General features: G+C 45.7%; 1 protein-coding gene across 1 annotated transcript in view; it reads left to right on the forward strand.

Annotated features, from left to right (window-relative positions):
* Positions 1–21,292, forward strand: part of TRAPPC11 (trafficking protein particle complex subunit 11) — a 550,973-nt gene that overhangs the window by 210,451 nt on the left and 319,230 nt on the right. Inside the window, exons 21-22 of the mRNA XM_069199334.1 lie at positions 7,172–7,320; positions 14,458–14,579. Coding sequence (XP_069055435.1) covers positions 7,172–7,320; positions 14,458–14,579 — 271 coding nt within the window. The remainder of the gene's footprint in view (positions 1–7,171; positions 7,321–14,457; positions 14,580–21,292) is intronic.

Here is a 21,292-nt window from a genome sequence, read left to right on the forward strand (position 1 = left end):
CAGGGGTTTCCGGCTAACTAGCAGCGGCCCATCTCTGACCGAGATGATTGTGGCAACCGAGCTCATAGTAAGATAGACTCCCCAGGGAATTGTGGTACATCAGATCGCATCCCGTTCTCTCAGTCACCAAGATCTCACTCAGGCAAAGACAACAGAGGCAGAATATATTTAAATAATTATTTTTAATATCTGCATCTTAGATAAAAGTAAGTGCATACATAGCAATAATGAGGATACTGAAAGACAATAGGAGCAGGCATGTGACTAGAAATGTAAAACACCAGAACAGTGGAGTGGATCTATAACCCCTCACCTACGCGGAGTATGAGCTCAGCATGTTAAGCCTAATCTGGCATTTGGGTTTTCCACTGTAAGAACATCATCCCTCATACCTGAAGAAGGCCTGAGGTTTCAAGAGACACCGTCCCCATCTGGATCAGGGCTCGACCGTCTAAGCAGGTAGCTGTAGTGAAGCTTGCAGCAATCAGCATACAGTCGTGGTCATCTGGCCGGATTCTCCCTCTAACGAGTCTGGGACTAAAGGGTGTTTCATAATGAACCAGCTGACATTCTAAGAAATGATCCCCATGTATGAGTGTGTTGTTTTCTGTGAATGCAGGAGACACAGCTTACCATGTTTGTGGTAACAAAGCAATGCCGAATAAAACATAGGCGGGTGAAAGTGCACAGATGCACACCAAGTTAACTAAAACAGTGCTCCTAAAACATGGCTAAAATAGCTGCACAACACGCTGTGTTTTGGGGCATCTCCTGTCACGAGCACTAGGCCTACCCACACAAGTGAGGTACCATTTTTATCGGGAGATTGGGGGAATGCTGGGTGGAAGGAAATGTGTGGCTCCTCTCAGATTCCAGAACTTTCTATGACCCCACAAGTCACCCCACCCTGGATTCTCCAGGTGTCTAGTTTTAAAAAAAAATGCGCAGGTTAGGTAGATTTCTCTAGGTGCCAGCTGAGCTAGAGGCCAAAATCCACAGCTAGGCACTTTCCAAAAAACACGTCAGATTTCAGTGTAAAAATGTGATGTGTCCATGTTGCGTTTCCTGTCGTGGGCACTAGGCCTACCCACACAAGTGAAGTACCATTTTTATCAGGAGACTTGGGGGAACATAGAGTAGAAGAACAAGTGTTATTGCCCTGTGTCTTTTTCTACATTTTTTCCTTCCAAATGTAAGACAGTGTGTAAAAAAGATGTCTATTTGAGAAATGCCCTGTAATTCACATGCTAGTATGGGGACCCCGGAATTCAGAGCACCTTATCTTGTGCCCATTTTGGAAATACAAAGGTTTCCTTGATACCTATTTTTCACTCTTTATATTTCACCAAATTAATTGCTGTACATCCATATACAATGAAAACCTATTGCAAGATGCAGCTCATTTATTGGCTCTGGGTACCTAGGGTTCTTGATGAACCTACAAGCCCTATTTATCCCCACAACCAGAAGAGTCCAGCAGACGTAACAGTATATTGCTTTAAAAAATCTGCCATAGCTGGACGTGGACAGAAATGGCTCTTTTTGTCACCTCAATTTCAATATTTTTTTTCTATTTTTGCTGTTACTTTCGGTAGATAAACTTTGAAGGATCTACACAAATGACCCCTTACTGAATTCAGAATTTTGTCTATTTTTCAGAAATGTTTAGCTGTCCGGGATCCAGCATTGGTTTCACACTCATTTCTGCCACTAACTGGAAGGAGGCTGAAAGCACCAATAATAGTAAAAATGGATTATGTTTCAGTAAAACGCCAAAATTGTGGTGAAAAGTGTGGTTTTGTGATTCAAGTCATCCTGTTCCTGAAAGCTTGGAAGATGGTGATTTTAGCACCGAAAACCCTTTGTTGATGCCATTTTCAGGGAAAAAACACTTGCTTTCTTCTGCAATCCTTTTTTCCAATTTTTCCCAAAAACAACAACGACATTTTAGCTGTATTTTGGCTAATTTCTTGGTCTCCTCTGGGGAAACTCACAAACTCTGGGTGCCTTTAGAATCCCCTAGGATGTTGGAAAAAAAAGACTCACATTTGGCGTGGATAGATTATGTGGACAAAAAGTTATTAAGGCCTAAGCACGAACTGCCCCAGTTAGCCAAAAAAGGGCTCGGCACGGGAAGGGAAAAGGCTTGGCAGCGAAGGGGGTTAAGACCTCCAGCTCCTCTGGTATCCCACCATGCCCCAGGGGTGAGAGTGAGGTGACCGTTAGATCAGTTCTTTTTTTCAGCTTCTTCAGTGAGGATCCTGAAGCACTGAGCTCTCATTTTCTGGTCTTTTAACCAGAAGATTACTACTAAAAGTACTTCTAAAGACTTCACTCAATGTTTTTTCACTTTTTGAGTGAAAATACCTGATTTCCTGACAGGAACTTTTTTGATTTTCCTATAGTATAATGCCATCTCTTTTTGTCAGTTGCCCTGCCTGTGGCAAAAATAAAGCCCAGATTGACCCTCACTCAGTCTGCATTGTATGTCTACCTGATACATGTGTACCTGAGACCTGCAGACACTGCTAACACCTTTCAAAGAGAACTTTGAAAGACCAGTAGAAACTTTGTCTCCATGGCCTACAAGAGAGAAAAAAGGCAACATCAGGAGTATCTCTTCATGAAAAGGTTTCCAAGGACAAAGGACTACAACCTAGAGTAAAACGACGTACAATATGGACCTCTAAAGGTAGGACGATACCTAAATGTTCCCCGTCGGGATTGATGTCAACCACTGCCTGCGCCGTTGTCATCGCATCGACACCGGTCAACATCGAGGGACTCAACACCACCTCTATTCACACATGTGACATCAAGGGACATGACGTCAAAAGAGGTAGCACAGCACCGTTCATCGTTGGCAAGGTGGGTGAAGTCTCCGTTGATGGTTACTCACCGATCGACGTTGAGTCAGCACCGGCGTGCTGAGACTCCATTGAAGGTACATCATAGCTCATAGACGTCGAGATGACTTTCAGTGACGAGAATTACGTCGTCAACGGCATGCCATCTGCCAGACGATCATCTTGGCTTCGCCTGATGGGTCTCAAACCTGAGGCACCACAACGGATCATGAACCTGCAGTTCACAGACAATTCTTTATTTGGGTCTCATACAGATGATGAAATCGCTAAAATGACAACAGAGCTAGATACCCTCAAGGCAGTAGGTCTGGACAACCGTAAAGACTTCCGTAGAAGGTCATACCTTATGACAGGCGCCCCTGCCATCAGAGAGTTCAAACCCCTCACTGGGCTGCAAGGCAGCAACAATGACAAGGGAAAGCCCAATATCAGTCCTGTAAACCAACAAGGGACCGAGGAGCTAGGAGACGTTCCTTCCCGCAGTTCTGTCAACCACTCTGGTAGGGGGAAGTATGAGCAATCATCTAGACGAGTGACGTTAAATAATCAAAGACAGCTGGTTCCTAAATATTGTAGAGCATGGGTATGCACTACGCTTCAGCTTTTCTCTCCCGTCTGTCCCACTGTTGGAAACATCTCAACATCAACAACTGCTTCTTCAAAACAAATTTGTCACATTGCTTTGGAAAAGAGCTATCAAAGAGGTTCTAAATATGTCATCCAGCCGGAACAGCGAGCCAAAGGCAACGCACCTCCCCCTTGTCCCATGTGTCTCTTCTTGTTGTGCTCCCAACCAAAGCACCTGCTGCCCCAAAGGTGCCACAAAGTGGGTCCAATGTTCATATGTCATAGATGGAGGGGCACCAACAAAATTCAAGAAAATGTAAAGTCATCCAAGTACGTTGCTCGAATGCAGCTTTTATTTATTTCAATATACCAAATGGAAACCAGCCAACGCGTTTCGTTCACCATACATGAACTCCATCAGAGCACTGCGATCCAATCCATATTTTCGTAGCCATGATACCTAATACTACGTTCTATGGCGTCTCATTGAGTGATTGCAGAGCTTGGCAGAACGGCTTATCATGGCTACGAAAATATGGATTGGATTGCAGTGCCCTGATGAAGTGCACGTATGGTGAACGAAACGAGCTGGCTGGTTTCCATTTGGTATATCCAGGTCAATCTAGATAAGTCCATACAGACTCCAATCCAAAGGCTACATTACCTGGGAGCAACCCTGGAAACAAACCGCACAAAAGTTTATCCTTCGGGGGAGAGACTATCATTTATAGCGCAGAAGTGTCACAAACTCCTTCACACTTTGCGTCTGTCTGCCAGATAGGTAGCCTCACACTGGGTTCCAAGGCCTCCTGCATTTTGATTGTTCCAAATGCCAGATTAGCTATGAAACCACTCCAAGAAAATCTGGAGTCATTTTGCAGACAAATGGGATGACAGATCAACTCTGTCATCAACAGCAAGGAATTCACAACTATGTTGGACACATTGACAGTATCTGTTAACAGGTGTCCCTTAACATCAAGGCATTCCAACTCAAACTGTTGTAACAGATACATCTCTTCAGGGTTAGGGAGCTCACATGCGCTCCCTCCAAACTCAGGGCTTGTGGTCGGACAAGGACCAGCAATATCACATCAACTTGATAGAGTTGAGGGCAGTCCATCTAGCCCTGAAGTCTTTTTGCCCATCCATGCAAGATAGCTCTCTCCTGGGCCAAAGGGACAACACAACCACAATGTACTATGTGAACAAGCAGGGTGCCCCGTATCTTGGGAAGCACAGACCATCTGGAACTGGTTATTAGTGAAGTTGTCAATCACAGCGATCCACCTCCCAGGAGTCCAGAACACACAAGCGGACTCCCTCAGTCGAAGCTTCACCAACTCGCACAACTGGGTTCTTCACAATAACATTGTACAAGACATCTTTCAAGACTGGGGGTATCCTCAAACAGACTTGTTTGCTAACGAAAACAACAAAAAATGAAGAGACTTTGCATCCGGGTTTTACCGACCCGGCACAAAGGGGAATGCTCTATTGATGGATTGTCAGGGACATTTCTGTACACGTTTCCACCCACTCCCCTGACACCAACAGTCATCAACAAATTCTCCGGAGCCAGGACCAGAATGATCCTGATAGCCCCAGAATGGCCCCGCCAATGGTGGTACATGGACCTTCTACATCTATCGGAAAGACCACACAGGAGACTGCTGTACAGACCGGATCTCCTTCACAAGCTTGAGGGGAAGATATTCCACCTCAGCCTTCCCTTGCTGAGCTTGACAGCATGGCTCCTGAATTCCTGCAATATGGTCATCTAGGTCTTTCGCAGGAATGCATGAAAATTCTCAAAGAGTCAAAACGACCATCAACAAGGTGTTCCTATTCATTTAAATGGAAAAGATTTTATATGCAGTGTATTTATAGGTTGGGCAGTGCAGGATCTGTCCAACTGCACCATTGCTTTCCACATTCAGAACAAACCGGACGAAGTCAGATTACTGAGCCTTTGCTTGGAGACTCTATGCCTGTGGCAACAGAGGATTTCCAGTTAAAACAACCTGGAACTTATGGGCGGCCACTCTGAGGTAGTCCTAGGGAGGACCATGAAGGGAATTGCGTTTCTGCCTGCAGAGTCAGCGAGCTTCAGATTCTGTCAGTACTACCATATTACACTACATTTTGCCCAGACTCCTCCGTCCTTTCCTAGTCCACTCTCTTTTAAGGAAGAGGATTGGCTACACAAGTTGGACCTAGGAGAACAATCTAATACTGCTTTGATCAAAGAAGAAATGGATTAGATGGATAGCCAGCTTTTTGTATTATTAGCAGACACTAAACAGAGTAAGACTACATTTAGTACACTATTAGGCCACTGTTGCATTTACGTATGGTATGCTTTGGTGAAGAAAAAACTGCCTGACATCATTCGGGTGAATTCCCTGTGGAACAGTATTGGGTGTTCCTGTGGCTGGAATTCACCATTGTGTGCTTCTGAACAGTTTTCTAAACTGATCAGTGTATGGCCACTTTGCAAGAGTGGTTTGCTTTGTTGAAATTTGCATTCCCTAGTCCCAGATCCCACTGACTGCTGTTTTGGGACTTATTCATAAGGTGAGGAATTTGTGGGAAGAAATATCCATCAGAAGAACAAGTTATTGAAATTCAGTAATGCTGTTTCTGATGATTGGATATTGTGTTCCTACAGATTCAACTCCATCCTCCTTCCTCACCATCCTAGCTTATGGCAGTTCGAATACGTTTCTGTGACATTAAATAGTCTGTTATTTTATGGTGCCTGCTGACATTTAAATCCTTGTATAGTTGTGTGAGCCCTGCTACGAATGGGGAAAACATGACGAAACTGTCTCCAGTGTGGCAATCTGCTTCGTATGTAGTCTGATGTCGTCATGGCCATGGGAGATTAGTAGCTGGAGGTCACCTGGTAATGCTACAAAGTTATATTTTAGAGGTTTCACGATCATATCTAGAAGATAGAATATCTACTAGAAAAAACTGTTACCAAAGAAAATAATTTGTTGTTCAGGGCTGCCACCTGGAGAACGGTTAATTGTTTTTCTAAAAATTACAGCATAGACTCGGACACTAAAGCAGATACCCAACGGCTCAGTCTTCTCAGTGCAATCAACTTAATTTTCATCACTGTAATCCTGCTTCAGACCTCTGAGATTTAGGACAAGCTTGCTGTTTGTGACTATGAGAAAAATCCCACAATGAGGAAGGAAAAACCTCACGTCTCCATGGACCAGATTCAGAGTGTGGATAGGTTTTGAACTAAATCTTTTATCACACTGGCTTACATGCAGAGTGATTGATATAACTGTGCATGATAGTACTGTGAATCTTCTGGAACCCTCAGAGTGTCAGTGTTTGTTTTGAGCCATAACATGCAAATTTAACAGGAGTCTAATTCCCTGCTTACTTCATTTTTATTTTAAAATAGTTTCTAGGGTTGCGTTTTTAGTCACGTACTTTATTATGACTGATTTTGAAGACAGAACATATCTATAGCCATGTTTACTTAGCTAAATTGTTTTCGAGATTATTTTTAAAACTGAATATATTTGTATTCTTCTTTTAATACACATTTGCCTAAAGTCGTCATTACTTTAAGGCTTGGGTGAGATGCTTTGGGACTAACTTTTATTGGTTTTCATTATGTCTATTTTGGCTTAATCTGTGGTGTGGGGAATTTTGTAAATACAGTTCTGTGTCAGACCCTTATCAGTACTATTTGTCTTTGAAATGTATAGGATTATTTCCAGAGTTCCAAAAATTTCAGTTCAGCTCCGTCATGAGCCTCCTGCACTGACCAATGAAATGTACTGCCTTATTGTTACCATCCACTCGACTGAGGAAACTACTCTCAAGGATGTCAAGCTTACAGCTGGCTTGAAACCAGGTACATGCTCCTTTTCCACACTTTGATTTTCCTCCTTTCATTCCCCTTTAGTGCCGTATTGAGGATTAATTTGTTTTTATCAAACGTTCGGAGGAAACCATGGGTAACAAAATTTACGGTGACCAACTATTTATATGATTATAAATCTTAGCATGAAGACCTTGTAGATCACAACAGAGACCACCAGCCAGGTGTTGCAATTTAAATTTGTTATAGGAAAATGCATTTTACACCTTCATGGGAGTGGTGCCCCCGTTAAGTTGCCATGCTCTTAATGGAAAAGTAAGGTGTCGTTGGAGCAGTCTGTGAGGTCACGGTCGCTTATAAAGGCACCACCCTGTTACGCATACATCAGTTCGACCTTTCTGTTGAGTGTTTTTCGTCTGTGCGAAGGGTGACTTTGAGGAAGATGGGATTTAAGCTGTGTGGCGTCTGCTGTTGCACCATATCGGTGACGGATTCCCATCAGGTATGCCATTGGTATCGAGAGCGTGACCACGACTCGATGCCATGCTTGGACTGCTGGGCCATGGCTCCACAAGCTTTGAGGGAGCGCTCCCTAAAGCTAATGGTGGCCTGGCAGTCGACATCAATGGGCGCGACTCCTCAGAGGTCACAGTCCCAGTCAAGGAGAAAGTCGCGAGACCGCTCTATGAGCCTAAAGTTCTCTTCATCCCACTCAAGGTCCTCCGGGAACTCAGGGAAGAGGCACAAGAAGGAGTCTAAGTGGACTTTGCCTTGCCATCGGCCGACGAGGTGACTCAGGAACATTGACTTTCCAGGCACCGTTCCGCGGAATCGTTGCTGGGACCAACTCTGGGCCTTCCACTCTTTCTGGAAGCTGGAGCGACCCCTGATCAATTAAACGAATTTTACGATGCCATGAGCCTTGGTGGCTTCGACCCTGGCTTTGATGGCTCATAGATCCGATGCTGGAACGACACTGATTTCACACAGTTGACCTTCTCTGGCACCACTCCTGACATCGATGCTCCTGGTGCCACCGGCACCCACCGGTATCACGAGCCCCATTCTCATCACCAATGATCCGGAGACGAAACTGTGTTGCATTATGCCGATTTCAGCTCCAATGGCACACACGGGTGCCAGATCATTGTCTCAGCATTTGCTTGATCAGGCAAGCACTGGTAAGGAATGAAAGGGGTCTTTGGACCCTCCAGAAACACATATGGAACCTTTGGACTGGTATGAGGCAACTAGGAGAGGCCAGTGGATTGGACACCTCTCCAGATTCTGGCTTGCTCTCCTCTCCAACTGTGGCTACAGAGGAGGGTGCATCATATGTAATGGTGGTGCATAGGGAAGCCGAAGTCCTTGACCTTGAACTGCCCTCGGTGCACGTCAGGACTAACCTTGTAACAGAGGTGCTCCAGTCAGGGGATTCCACATCGCAACCAATCTTGCCCTTTTGAGTGACTTGAAGAGCAGGCTCGTCATGGTGACTCACAAGTGACATCTAGATAGGAGTGAAATGAATTAAATTGTGGAGCAAGCTCAATGGTAGATATAGTGATGAAACAAGCAGTGCAGGAATTGGAATTCTTGCACATTATGTAACTAGGTGCAAACAACAAAGAAGGCATCATTGACTCTGGTCCAGGGGTAAAGTTGTCAGTGGCTGTCGTTAGACCAGTTAAGGTTATGAGCATAGTAGTTGGTACTTGTGTGCTGTTACTTCATTAAGATATTAATGAAACCCATAGGTGAGCTGAATATGAAACAATGACGGAAAATTGGATAGTGTTAAAGGCCATGATCTTGATCAGCAGTTTGAAAAGAAATAGGCAACATCAATCTGATAAGCATTTGGAAAGCTAGGTGTAGAGCTGGACAATGAAGAGCACTAGGCCCAAATGGGCGTAAGAGGCACTTCGTGGCTTTTTAGAAGGATTTCTTTTTATAATAATACGAGCTGCATTTTGTAAATGCTATCATTGTTTTGTGGCTGGAGGGCGAAGAGAAGGATATTCTGTGTACACATGTAGTGTAATGTGAGTTTTCCATCCTTGTTGTGGGGAGTATATTGTTGGATTTAAAACGCATCGAATGTGGGGGTCTGAAGACAGTTAGCGAGAGAGTGGAATTTAGGACTGTAGAGGGCCTGTTGAAGCACTGTAGTGACTGGTTTGCGCTCCACACTGCTTCTTGAAGCATTTTAAAATGCATGGATACACTTCAAACCTACCCGTACTTTTGTGAATATACACACTTTGCAGAACATAACTGATTGACTTCTGGCTGCAGATTCTTTACTTTTGAATTTTCTCCATTCATCACACAGGATCTGGAAGATTTTTCGTGAACCGTACCCCTGCATGCCGGTAGGTGGCATCGATCAGCTTCACGTCCATTGTCCACACCAGAAGTGACGTTGCGCTACCTATATAGGCACCACCCATGTGCGCTGGCATGAGTTCTTTTCTTTCCATGCCAGTCAGCACTGATGAGATAGAAGAGCTACTCCTCAGTCAGTCAGTCAACTAGACTTTTTTGACTTTTTGTAAATGATTTTTGAGGTTTTACCTCCTGGTGTGTCGAGGCTGTCGTCACATAAGATGGATTTTAAGCCTGATGGAGCCTTTCACCGGCCTATGTCGGTGATGAATCCGCACCTCGTCTGTCTGTGGTGCTTGGAGCTAGACCACGACCCGAAGTCATGCTCTGATGGCCCTACACCGACTCTGACACCAACAGGAGCTTTGCCTCCTACTTCGCAGACCAACTGTTGAGCATCCAACGGCTTTGACGGAGCTGTTCCTTAAGCCAGAGGCTGCCCTGCATGCAGGTCTGCGCAGGTCGAGGGGAAGGTCCTGGGACTGGTTGCGGAGCCCAAAGTCATTGCCATCCCACTCTAAGTCGAGACACAGTGGGAAAGATCCACAATTTAAACAGGTATTCTTGCATTAACATTCCTTACTCAACACCCTACCCATAAGAGCTTGATGGTCCAAACCTCCGCTTCCTATGGCGCTTACCCTACCGCTCCACTGGATAGGAAATCCAAGAGGCTGGGGAAGACAGTGTTTTCTTCCGCCAGCCTGGCATTCCAGTCCGTGAACACTGCATGCCTTTTCAGCCATTACTTTCACACTCTGTGGAACACGGTTGCACAAGTGCTGCCACGGGTTCCTTAGGAGGCCTGGGATGTATTCTCTAAGGCTGTTGCCGATAAGAGAGCTGCAGCAAAGTTCACAAGTGCATTGTGAGCTTGACACAACCTACTTGCAAGGCAGAGTGGTTTCCACAGCAGTGGCCCTGAGGAGCCACGCCTGGCTGAGGACATCTTGCTGTTCGGGAATGTCCAAACTTCTTTTATGGATGTGCCCTTCGATGGTACCCATCTCTTCGGAGACCAGGCAGATTCAGCACTTCATTGCTTCAAGAATTCTCATGGCTGTGGAGGGAACTTCTACCCACGCCAATTTCCGTCCAGCCACTGTGCCTCTGATGCTTCCCAGCCTCTGTATGGACGAGGGCACAGTACCAACCAACCTCATGGGTCAGGTGGCCAGCGGTTTGGTTAGTCTGCAGCTTCCCCAACTGCAGCAGCCTCTAAACTCTCCTAGTCTGCCCTTCGCCCCCATGGGCACCCAGTCGGCGGCAGGATTCGCCATCGCCTGCTCCTCTGGCAGTCCATAATATCTAAAAGGTGGGTTTTGCAGATTGTCCAAAGGGGCTACTCCCTCCCGTTTGAGACTACTCTTCCCTCCATGCCATCATCTCACGACTTGATGATGGAAGATCATCTGGCACGTCTCCGCGAGGAATTTGCAGCTCTTAGCCAAGGGAGCTATAGAGAGGGTTCTGATGCCAGAAGTAAGCTATGGTTGTTATGTCCGCTACTTTCTAATTCCCAAAAAACAGTTCTCTGCCCTATTTTAGTTGTACCGGCCCTCAATCTCTTCCTCAAGAAGGAGAAATTCAAAATGCTCACGTTGGCCCAGGTCTTATCTGCCTTGGACCCAGGAGACTGTCCAGGATATTTCGCCACTAATGCCGATGTTTCAGCCTCTATCCTGGATTTCGGTGAGACTGACTCTGTGGCTGCCTAGCCTCATGGCCTCCTGCATCCTGCTAGTGACACATGCTTGCTGGCATATGTGGGCTCTCCAGTGGGACCTGAAGTTCCAGTCGGTGCAGCATCAGAGGAATCTCTCTGACATGGTCCAGATCTCAGCGTGAACTGTGAAGGACCTGCAGTGGTGGCTAACGAACCACAATTGGGTCAGAGACAGACTCCTCTCTCTTCCACAATCAGATCTCACAGTGGTGACAGAACCATCACTTCTGGGATAGGGCAGCCTTCTGGGAGAGAAGGAGATCAGAGTACTCTGGTCTCTGGCAGAATCCAGACTCCACATCAACCTGCTGGAGCTCTGAGCAATCGACTGGCATTGAAAACCTTTCTACCCTCCATCTGTGGAGAGGCTAGTACAAGTGTTCACAGATTGCACCACCGCCATGGCGGGTGGGTTCATGGACCCTTTTTCAAGCGGATTTGCATCTCTGGACATGGCTGGAACAGCAGGACAAATCCCCTGGTGGTTCAACACCTAGTGGGCTCTCTGAATGCCAGAGCAGACAAATTGAGCCGAAGATGCCTAGCAGATGACGAATAGCATCTCCATTCGGAGATGGCACAAGGTCTCTTTCAGCAGTGGGGGAATGCCTTGGTTAGATCTGTTTGGCTCTGCAGAGAATGCGCATTGTAAGCAGTTTTGCTCTCTGGAGTTTCCAAGGCGGCTCTCGCTCAGAGATGCTTTTAATCTCAAGTGGAACTCCGGTCTCCTTTCCGCCCATACCACTCCTGCCCATAGTTCTGAAGAAGGTCAGAAAGGACTGGGCCCAAGTCATCTATGTTGCTCCGTACTGGGCACAGAGAGTCTAGTATCCAGAGCTACTGAGCATGGCCTTTGATCCTCCGATCAGACTGCCCCTGCCAGAGGATCTCCTGTTGCAACAGCAGGGGAGTATTCTTTACCTGAATCTGCCCTTGTCCGCTTTCTTGCGTGGAGATTCAGCGGTGACCGTTGACAGTTTTTGACCTTTCTCCCAAGTCTTTGACGTCATCTTGGCAGTAGGCGTCCATCCACCAAAACGGTACACTCCTTCTGTTAGAACAAATCCGTGGCATGGTGCACAGAAAAGTCTGTTAATCCCCTTTGTGCTCCTTTTACTGAGTTTCTTCTTTTCAGTCTTTCCCTTACCCAGCAGGGCTCTTCTTTGGGCACTCTTCAGGGCCATTTAGCTGCCATTTCGGCCATTCTTCCGGTTGCCTGAGTAACCCTCTTTGTTTACGTCCCTATTGTACATAGGTTCCTCAAAGTTCTTACTCATCTCTTCCCTCTTTCCCCCTTCATTATGCCCCAGTGGGACCTTAATTTGGTTCTGACTTCTTTGATGTATTCTCCTTTCAAGCCTCTCCATAATTGTCCCCTCATGATTTCTCACCTTGAAAACAGCCTTCCTTGTGGCAATTACATCTGCCCGTCGAGTGAGTGAGCTGCAGGCCTTGTTATCTAAGCTGCCTTACATATCTATGTATATCATGCCAAACTGGTGCTTTGCACACAGGCCTGTTTTCTACCAAAATGTGGTCACACCATTTCATGTAGACCAAGCATACTTTTCACGCACCCCTACATCCTTCTAAGGAAGAGGAGAGACTCCACCGCCTGGACCCAAAAAGAGCGTTGGCATTCTAACTTGATCTTACCATTAAGTTCTGGGTGGACGACAAACTCTTTGTGGGGTATGTGGGTGCAAAGAAAGGTTGGAACGTGCAAAAGCCAACCATCTCTCCTTGGGTCATGCTCTGCATCAAAATCTGCTATGCACTGGCCAAAAAGCAACCGCCTCAAGGCTTGTGAGCTCATTTCACCGGAGTTAAAGGTGTGACCACCTCATTAGCATGCAGAGTTGTGTTCTTGGACATCTGTCAGGCAGTGACGTGGGCCTCTCTGCATGTTTACTAAACATTACTGCATGGACAGTCAGGTCTGTAGGGATGGGCACTTTGTCCATTCAGTTCTGCAGGACTTTCTTGTTTGAAATTAATTTGCAGACCCACCTCCAGGGATGGTATTGCTTTGGCATCTATACAGAGGTAGGGAATCTGCAGCTAGAAGGCTCTATAAGATGAGCAAGGTACTTATCTTTCCGTAATGCCTTATCTGGTATCTAGCTGTAGATTACTCCAACCCTAACTCCCACCCACCCCCACCCCCACTCCCACCACACCCCACCCCACCCCACCCCACCATTTGCGAATGAATTCTAGGGACGGTGATCACTCTTTTAGGGCCCTAGTTTTGACACACCAGTGGGCAGTGTTCTTCATGGCTCTGTGCTTCTGCCGTGGAAAGTTGTGAAAAGTGACTGATGCCAGCATGCCAGGGTAGGTCCTATATAGGTACTGGAAAGTCACTTCCAATGAGGACAACACTGATGCCGGACGCAGAGGCGATCAACACCATTTATGGGTGTGCAGGAGAACTGCTCAATAAAAGGCATTACTGAAGGTAAGCAGCTTGTTCTTATCACCATCAACACATTTGCGTTAACCTTTGTTATCCCATCATTCAAGGAAGTATCTGTACACCATGTGCTCCTTTATGTAGAGATGATTGTTTTACATTTGTGTTTGCTATTCTTTTTCATTTATAGTGTACATTTCTGTAGCCTGATAGGCTTTTACATGGGTATATTGTCATGTCTGTACTCACTGTTTATTGTTCGTAGTTCATAAACAGACTCCTGAAGCTCACATTCAAGGTGCAGCAAAGAATGAAAAATATGTTCAGGAGGGTCACACAAGTAACAGAGTGATACAGCAGCTTTTTCACTGGTAAACAATAGATGGACCCAGTTTTATGTATAGTTTGTGAAGAGGAAGACATAAAAATGTGGATGTATATTGAGAGTGAATTGGACTTGGAGGGACAGGGAAATAGGATTTCGAAGAGAGAGTTAAAATAAGGGCAATTGAAGACGTGATGTTGCTCATGCTTGTCTTTTAAATAGGAGTTTTTTAAAATGTTTGCTTAAAGCTGTTGAAATTGTTGTCTGATTTCTGCTCTTTTGTAAGTCATTCCCTTGCGCTTTCCCTGTTTGCAGGACAAGATGCAAATTTGACTCAGAAAACTCACGTTACTCTTATTGGGACGGAAATGTGTGACGATTCCCATCCTGCGCTCCTAACTGACATCCCAGTTGGCGATTTGCAGCCCGGTGAAAAGGTAAGCTTCACATGAAGTGACTGATAACTATTCTATCACCTGCACACAGTTTACATTAGACTTTTATTGGTGCCAATCAATATACCTTATTAGGAAAGGCTGTTGTTACTATCTTAAGTGCTCTACATCATATTGTAGCAAACTGACACTGCAAAACACCAGCTTGACATCCTCACACCTGGTGGGATCTTTAGTCACAGATGATAATAATTAGAGATGACATCACCCTCAGGGTGCCATGCCCACAAACCATTGCCTGTGGCATAGGTAAGTCACCCCTCTAGCGGGCCTTACAGCCCTAAGGCAGGGTGCACTATACTACGGGTGAGGAGGAGAATATGCCCTACAGTGTCTAAGTCCATTCTTAGACATTGTAAGTGTAGTGTGTCCATATTGAGTACATGGGCTGGGAGGTTGTCATTAAGAACTCCACAGCTCCATGATGGTTTCACTGAAGTCGGGGAAGTTTGGTATCAAACTTCTCAGCACAATAAACCCACATTTCTGCCAGTGTTGGATTTATTGCAAAAATGCACCCAGAGGGCATCTTAGAGATGCCCCTGTATTTTAACCAAACTTCTAGTGCAGGACTGACCGGTCTGTGCCAGCCTGGCACTTCCAGACAAGTTTCTGACCTCCTAGGGTGAGAGCATTTGTGCTCTCTGGGGCCAGAAACAAAGCCTGCACTGGGTGGAGATGCTTCACACATCTCCCTCCCCCTGCAGTAACTGTAACATCTTGCGGTGAGCCTCAAAGGTTCAGGCCTCCTGTTACAGTGCTCCAGGGCACTGCAGCTACTGGAGATGCCCGTCCACCAGACAAAGAAACTTTTGATGGCATGTCCTGCTGGAAAATTAGGAAAAACAAGGAGGGGTGACCACTTCAGTTAGAACCTCCCCTAAGGTGTCCAAAGCTGAAGTGACCCCCTCCCTGCAGAATCCTCCATCTTAGTTTGGAGGAAAGGACCAATAGGGATAGGTCTTTGTCCCCCTCCCCAAAGTGAGAGGACACCGAAAGGGTGTAGTCAACCTGAGGGACACTAGCCATTGGCTACTGCTGTCTGACCCCTTTAGCTAACTTAAATCCATGATTTAAAGCCTCCCCTGAACCCAGCTCATCGGATTCCTGGCGACCTCAAGAAGATGACAAGAAGAAAGAAGGAGGACTGTTAAGCTGACCCCCAGCAGAGAAGACTGAAGACACCAACTGATTTGGCCCCAGCCCTACTAGCCTGTCTGCAGCCTATGAAGCCCCCGCTACATAAATGCGGTGCATCATGCAGGACCAGCGACCTCTTCAAAACCCCATGAAGATTGCCTGCCCATCAGAGGACCAAGATCTACTGACGACAGCAGCCCTGTCCACAAAGAAACTCTAGCAAAGGACTCTAGAACTGCCCCGGATCTGCAAGTCCTTTGCACCTGACACCCGTGTCCAGGTGGTCCACCAGTCCAGAGCAGGTCCCCAGGTGATTCCGACCTTGTGTCCACCCTGGGTTGACTCCTGGCCAACACAACGTCGCCTTCAGCCTAAATCCGGACGATCCTCTGACCGCGAGAAAACCAGACAAAGATTCCTGATGCCTAAATGTACCCCTGCACCCACAGCCTTCTGGCCTTCGGAATCCGACCTCCAGCACAGCAACATTCAGCAGACGGCCCTCCTCCTTGTCCACCCTATGGTTTACCTGAACCAACCACCTGGACCCAGCCTGCAGCCTGCTTGTCACCCCGGGTCTCCTTATTCAATAGTATTGGGATGCTGGCGCTGAGTTGGCACCCTGCACCCAGACGCCCATGTGCCACTGAGGGTGCGAGTTTAGTGCTGACCTGTGGCACCCTCGGTGCTCTCCTCAACCCCCTGGTCTGCCCTCCAAAGACTTGCTTACTTACCTGCTGGCACATCCAAGTTCGAGTGCCCCCAGTCTCCATAGGAGCCCATTCTAAAACTTGCAGCAACTTTGACCTCTGCACCAGGCCGGCCTTGTGTTGCTGGTGGTGGGTGTTTGGGGTTATCTTGAACCCCAACCTGTGGAAATCCTATCCACTGGAGACTGGAACTGTAAGTCTTGTACTTACATCAAAACCGTACTAACTTTTGTTCCCCCCTGAACTATGTTTGAAAATTGCAGTGTCGACTTTTAAAACACATTATTGCTATTTACTTGAAAACTTCCCAAATTGAAACAAAGTAGTGTTGATACATATGCTTGTTACTATCTTGCAAATGTACTTACCTGCAAACTGAATCTTGTTGTTCTAGAAATAAAGTAACAAAATATATTTTTGCTGTATAAATACAGTTGGCCTGGGGTTAGTCACTGAGTGTGTGCCTCATATATTGCCTATAGGTGTACAACAAATGCTTTGCACTAACCTCTGATAAACCTAACTACTTGACCACACTACCACAAAAGGGAGCATTAGTATTATTTACTTTAGCCTCTCTTAAGCCTCTGGAAACCCCTGGACTCTGTGCACACTATATCTCATTTTGATATAGTATATGCAGAGCCAGCTTCCTACACCCCCTTTGTGTCACTGTCTGGAAAGAATACACAAACCTCAACAGCAGAGCCATTCACGGTCACGTGACCCTGGACACACTGGCAGAAGGCAAGACGCTATTTTTTAAAGATGCCATTTTCAGATTGTAACTTCAAATTTGACTTCATCATTAAAGAGAGTTTTAAATCACAATTTAATTTGATTGTAAACAGCGTATCTTGATCTGCTCCCGATCCAAAGTTAGCATTCATTCACCGGAAAAACATAACTCAGTGTTAGTCAATGGGAAATGGAGGCCTTACTACAGTGAAGGACGACTTCAGGAGTTTTTTATTGCCAGGGCATGTAAAACTTGAAGACACGTGCTAAATACAATGCGCACTGCCCCATAAACCCTACTTTAGAGGTGACTTGTAATTATTAAAAAGGAAGGGTTAGGCTTGGCAAAAGTTTTATTTTTCCATGTCAAAATATCAGTTTAAAACTGCACTGCAGGCTGCAGTAGCAGAGTTTTAAAAGTGTTTTAAAAGTCTACTTTAGTGGGTGGCATTATCTCTGCCTCAGACCCGCTTATAGATTTTAATGTATAAACTCTGGAGGCATGTAGTATCATACGCTAGGGACTTACAAGTAAGGTAAATATGCCAGTAAGGTGTATGCCTATTTTACATGTTTTAGGGAAAGAGCACATGGTAAAATGCCAGATTTACCATGTTTTAGGAAGCGAGCACAAGCATTTTAGCACTGGTTAGCAGTGGTAAAATGCACAGAGTCCTAAAACCAACATAAACGAGTTTAGCAAAGGAAGGGAGTGAAGACAAAATGTTTCTGTTCACCCTGCGGAGCGGGCTTTTCTAACAGGGTTCTATGGTGAAAAGAAGGGGAAAATGGTGCAGAAGAGGGCCATCTCTTGATGGATAGTTCTGTATAACAAGATCTGCTATGCATTGGGTAAGATGCAGCTTCTAAAAATGCCTGCAGGCTCAATACACCAGAGCTAATGCTGCTACCACCACGTTAGCACTTGGAGGGCCTGTTCTGATATCTGTCCTGCTACGTGAGCATCAGTGTACACGTTCACAAAGCACTGCTGCCTTGACAGCCAGGTCCAACAGAAAGGGCATTCCACCAGGTCAGTCCTGTAGGACGTAATAGTGTAAGTCACTCCACAGACCCACAACCTTGGGAGGTACTGCTTTGGTATCTGTTGTTAAAATGAGGAATCTGCAGTTAGAACTATCCATCAGAAGAACAAGTTACATACCTCTGATAATGCTGTTTTTGGTGGATACTGTAACCAAAGATTTCTCACTGCCCTCCCACCTCCCTGTTCTGTGGACTGGTTTTGTTTTCCATATAAAAATGACTCAATTTAGGAATCGGCACACTGGTTGTTCAGTCTACTGATGGGCTCTGTGTCTGAAGGTGTGGACAAATGTATCAAAGAAGTTGACTTCCACGTGCATGGGTGTGGTGCTTGTATACTTTATTCTTCACTTCCAGAGTACAGTGACGTCGGTGCTAAGCTCCATGGTGCCAAAAAAAGGCATTTTTTTGAGTTTCTGGATCCAGTTTGGCGTTTAGCATTATTCACAAGGTGAGGAATCTACGATTAGAGTATTCACCAGATTAAGTATTACTGAATGTAAGTAACTTGTCTGTATGCACCATATTCCTACTCAGAACTTATTATATTATTGAGGCTTGTTTATCACACTTCCTCCCACATTCAGCATACAGCCCTTTATCTCAGGAGGTCTTCATCTTTTTCTAGCTGTAGTATATCTGATAGTGCCTGCCATTTCCTCTCTCATCCTCCCCCCCCCCCAACCAAAAAAAAAACCCACAATTTTCTGTCATTATTTCTGTCTTTTAGATATGCCCATAATGCCTTCATAGACGAGTCTCAGTCTTTTAAATACACTGATTTTCTTTAAACCTTTCTTCACCTTTACTGTTGTAGGCTGTGAATTTCCCATGTCCATTCTCTCTTTCCAAACCATGTAATTTATTTTTTATTTTATAGACATTTCTAAATTTGGTATTTCAATAGTGTAAATAGCATTTTACACCTTAGGAGTGATACTTCGCACAATAGGCTCAACACCAATCTTCATACAACAGTGGAGTTTTAGACATATCGTATTTGTATCACATGTCGTGGAAACAAACCTCCCATTCGAGATTTTCAACCATTATCACAACACTAAACATCGGGCAATAAAAACAATCAATCTTGCGTGACTATGCTTATGTCGCCCATGTATAATACCAAAGTATGAGCAGAAAGAAAGAAGGGGGGGATTGTGGGAGGGAGGCCAGGTGTGGTGTACCTGCTTGTGTATGCTTGTTGGTATGATTGTAAGGAAGGGGGTAGCGAGTGATCTGTAGATCCACAGTGAATAGCACTCCTGTGGCAAGGCCAAAGCCCAGAGGGCGACCAACTTATGATTTGTGGCATGGCTAGTGTATGGGTCCAAACAATTGTAGGGCCCGCAACCTGGGTGTATTAAAGCAGCAGAATTACAATTAGAAAGATATTGTATTGAGGGACTCCAGATTCTCTGGAATTTTCGCTTGGTATAAGTTAGTGTTTGAAATTTGCTCCATTGCCATATGCCATATACTGACAAACCATTGTGCGATGGTTGGATAGGCTGTCTGTTTCCTTGCCACAGCAATGAGTTGTCTTGCTGTGTGGAGCATGTAACTAATGAGCGTCCAGTTCGAGTGTGTCAGAGCAGCTAGTGTAGTCGGGCAGAGCCCCAGTATCGGTAAACTGTAAGTAGATGGAAGAGGGTAGCCTATCACTCCTTTAATATGGCATAGGACTTCTGTCTAAAATGTGGTGATCAAGGAACAAGACCACCATATGTGGGTGAAGTTGCCCCGGTCATTGTAGCATCGTCAACACAGTGTAGATGATCCCGGGTATATTCTCGCCAGCCGTGTAGGGGTGTAGTACCAGTGGTACCTTATTTTGTAGGCCGTCTCATGGAGGTGGAGACTGTGGAACAGTTTGGGGATGTTGCGCCATAACCTTTCCCATTGCTTTCGCTAGCCCTTTCCACACAGGCATTCCGGGGCTGGACTGACAATGATCGTTGGACGCTACAAGACCTTTTTACGGGCACCACAATGAAAACCTTTGCCCAGTGTAAAGAAGAATATGCCCTACTCTAATCACAGCACCTACAACACTTGCAATTAAGACATTGGGCTCTTTTCAACATACCTGCCAGCTTGCGCCCAATCACCTTATTCGAAAAACTGGTGCGCTCCTATGAGAGGCCAAAAGGGCTGATCTCTAATACTTATAAAATGCTCCAAAGTTCTGTACCGGCGCGAGTGCACCCCCACCAGTCCACATGGTCCTCAGATGTAGCAAAGAGTATTTCCAATATTGTGTTGGCCTGCTGTATTGTAATGATGAGCGGTTCCACTGCAAAGGCAAAGAGTAGGGGCGATACCGGACATCCCTGTCTAGTGCCCCTTACTATCTGGATTTGAGCTGTGCAGGTAACATTCATTTGGATTGTGGCTGTTGGGGAAACTTATGATGCCATTATCTTAGTGAGTAGGTTAGGGACCATTTCTATCTTCAAAAGGACAGATTAAAGGAAGGCCTAATTCACGCTGTCAAAGGCCTTTTCTGCATCCAAGGACAGCAGAAGGGGCGGTAGTCTGTGTGTCTTCTCTATAAGATGAGTGATTGTCTGCCCTCTGTTTATCCCACTTGATGAGGGTCTATAAGGCCAAGCAGGAGTCGATCCAACCGCATGGCCAGTATGTTAGTGAAGAGCTGTGTGTCAGTATTAAGAAGGGCGATTGGACTATGAGTGGCAATGAGTGGGGATCTTTGCCTGGTTTAAGGATTAGAGATATCTCAGCCATTGTCATAGATGATATAAGGCCCGTGGCACGTTCTGCTCTGTTTGATTTATGTGTCCTGAGTATTAAAGCTAGCTGCCATTTGTTGTGACGTGTGGGGTGTGCCTTATCTTGTTGTTCCAGAGTGCGAATGTGTGACGCCTCCCTCCGGGCCGCTACAGCTAGTGTGATGATTACCCCTCTTATGGTGGATTTGAACCCGTCCCATACGGTGTACAATGAAGTGCCATTTTTGGTGTTGCGTATAAAATAGTCCTTTATGCATGTGCAGAGCCAGGGGAAGGGGCCATTTGGGCACACGCCCAGATAGGTTGA

The sequence above is a fragment of the Pleurodeles waltl genome, chromosome 1_2 (assembly GCF_031143425.1).
Source record: "Pleurodeles waltl isolate 20211129_DDA chromosome 1_2, aPleWal1.hap1.20221129, whole genome shotgun sequence".
Classification (NCBI taxonomy): Eukaryota; Metazoa; Chordata; class Amphibia; order Caudata; family Salamandridae; genus Pleurodeles; species Pleurodeles waltl.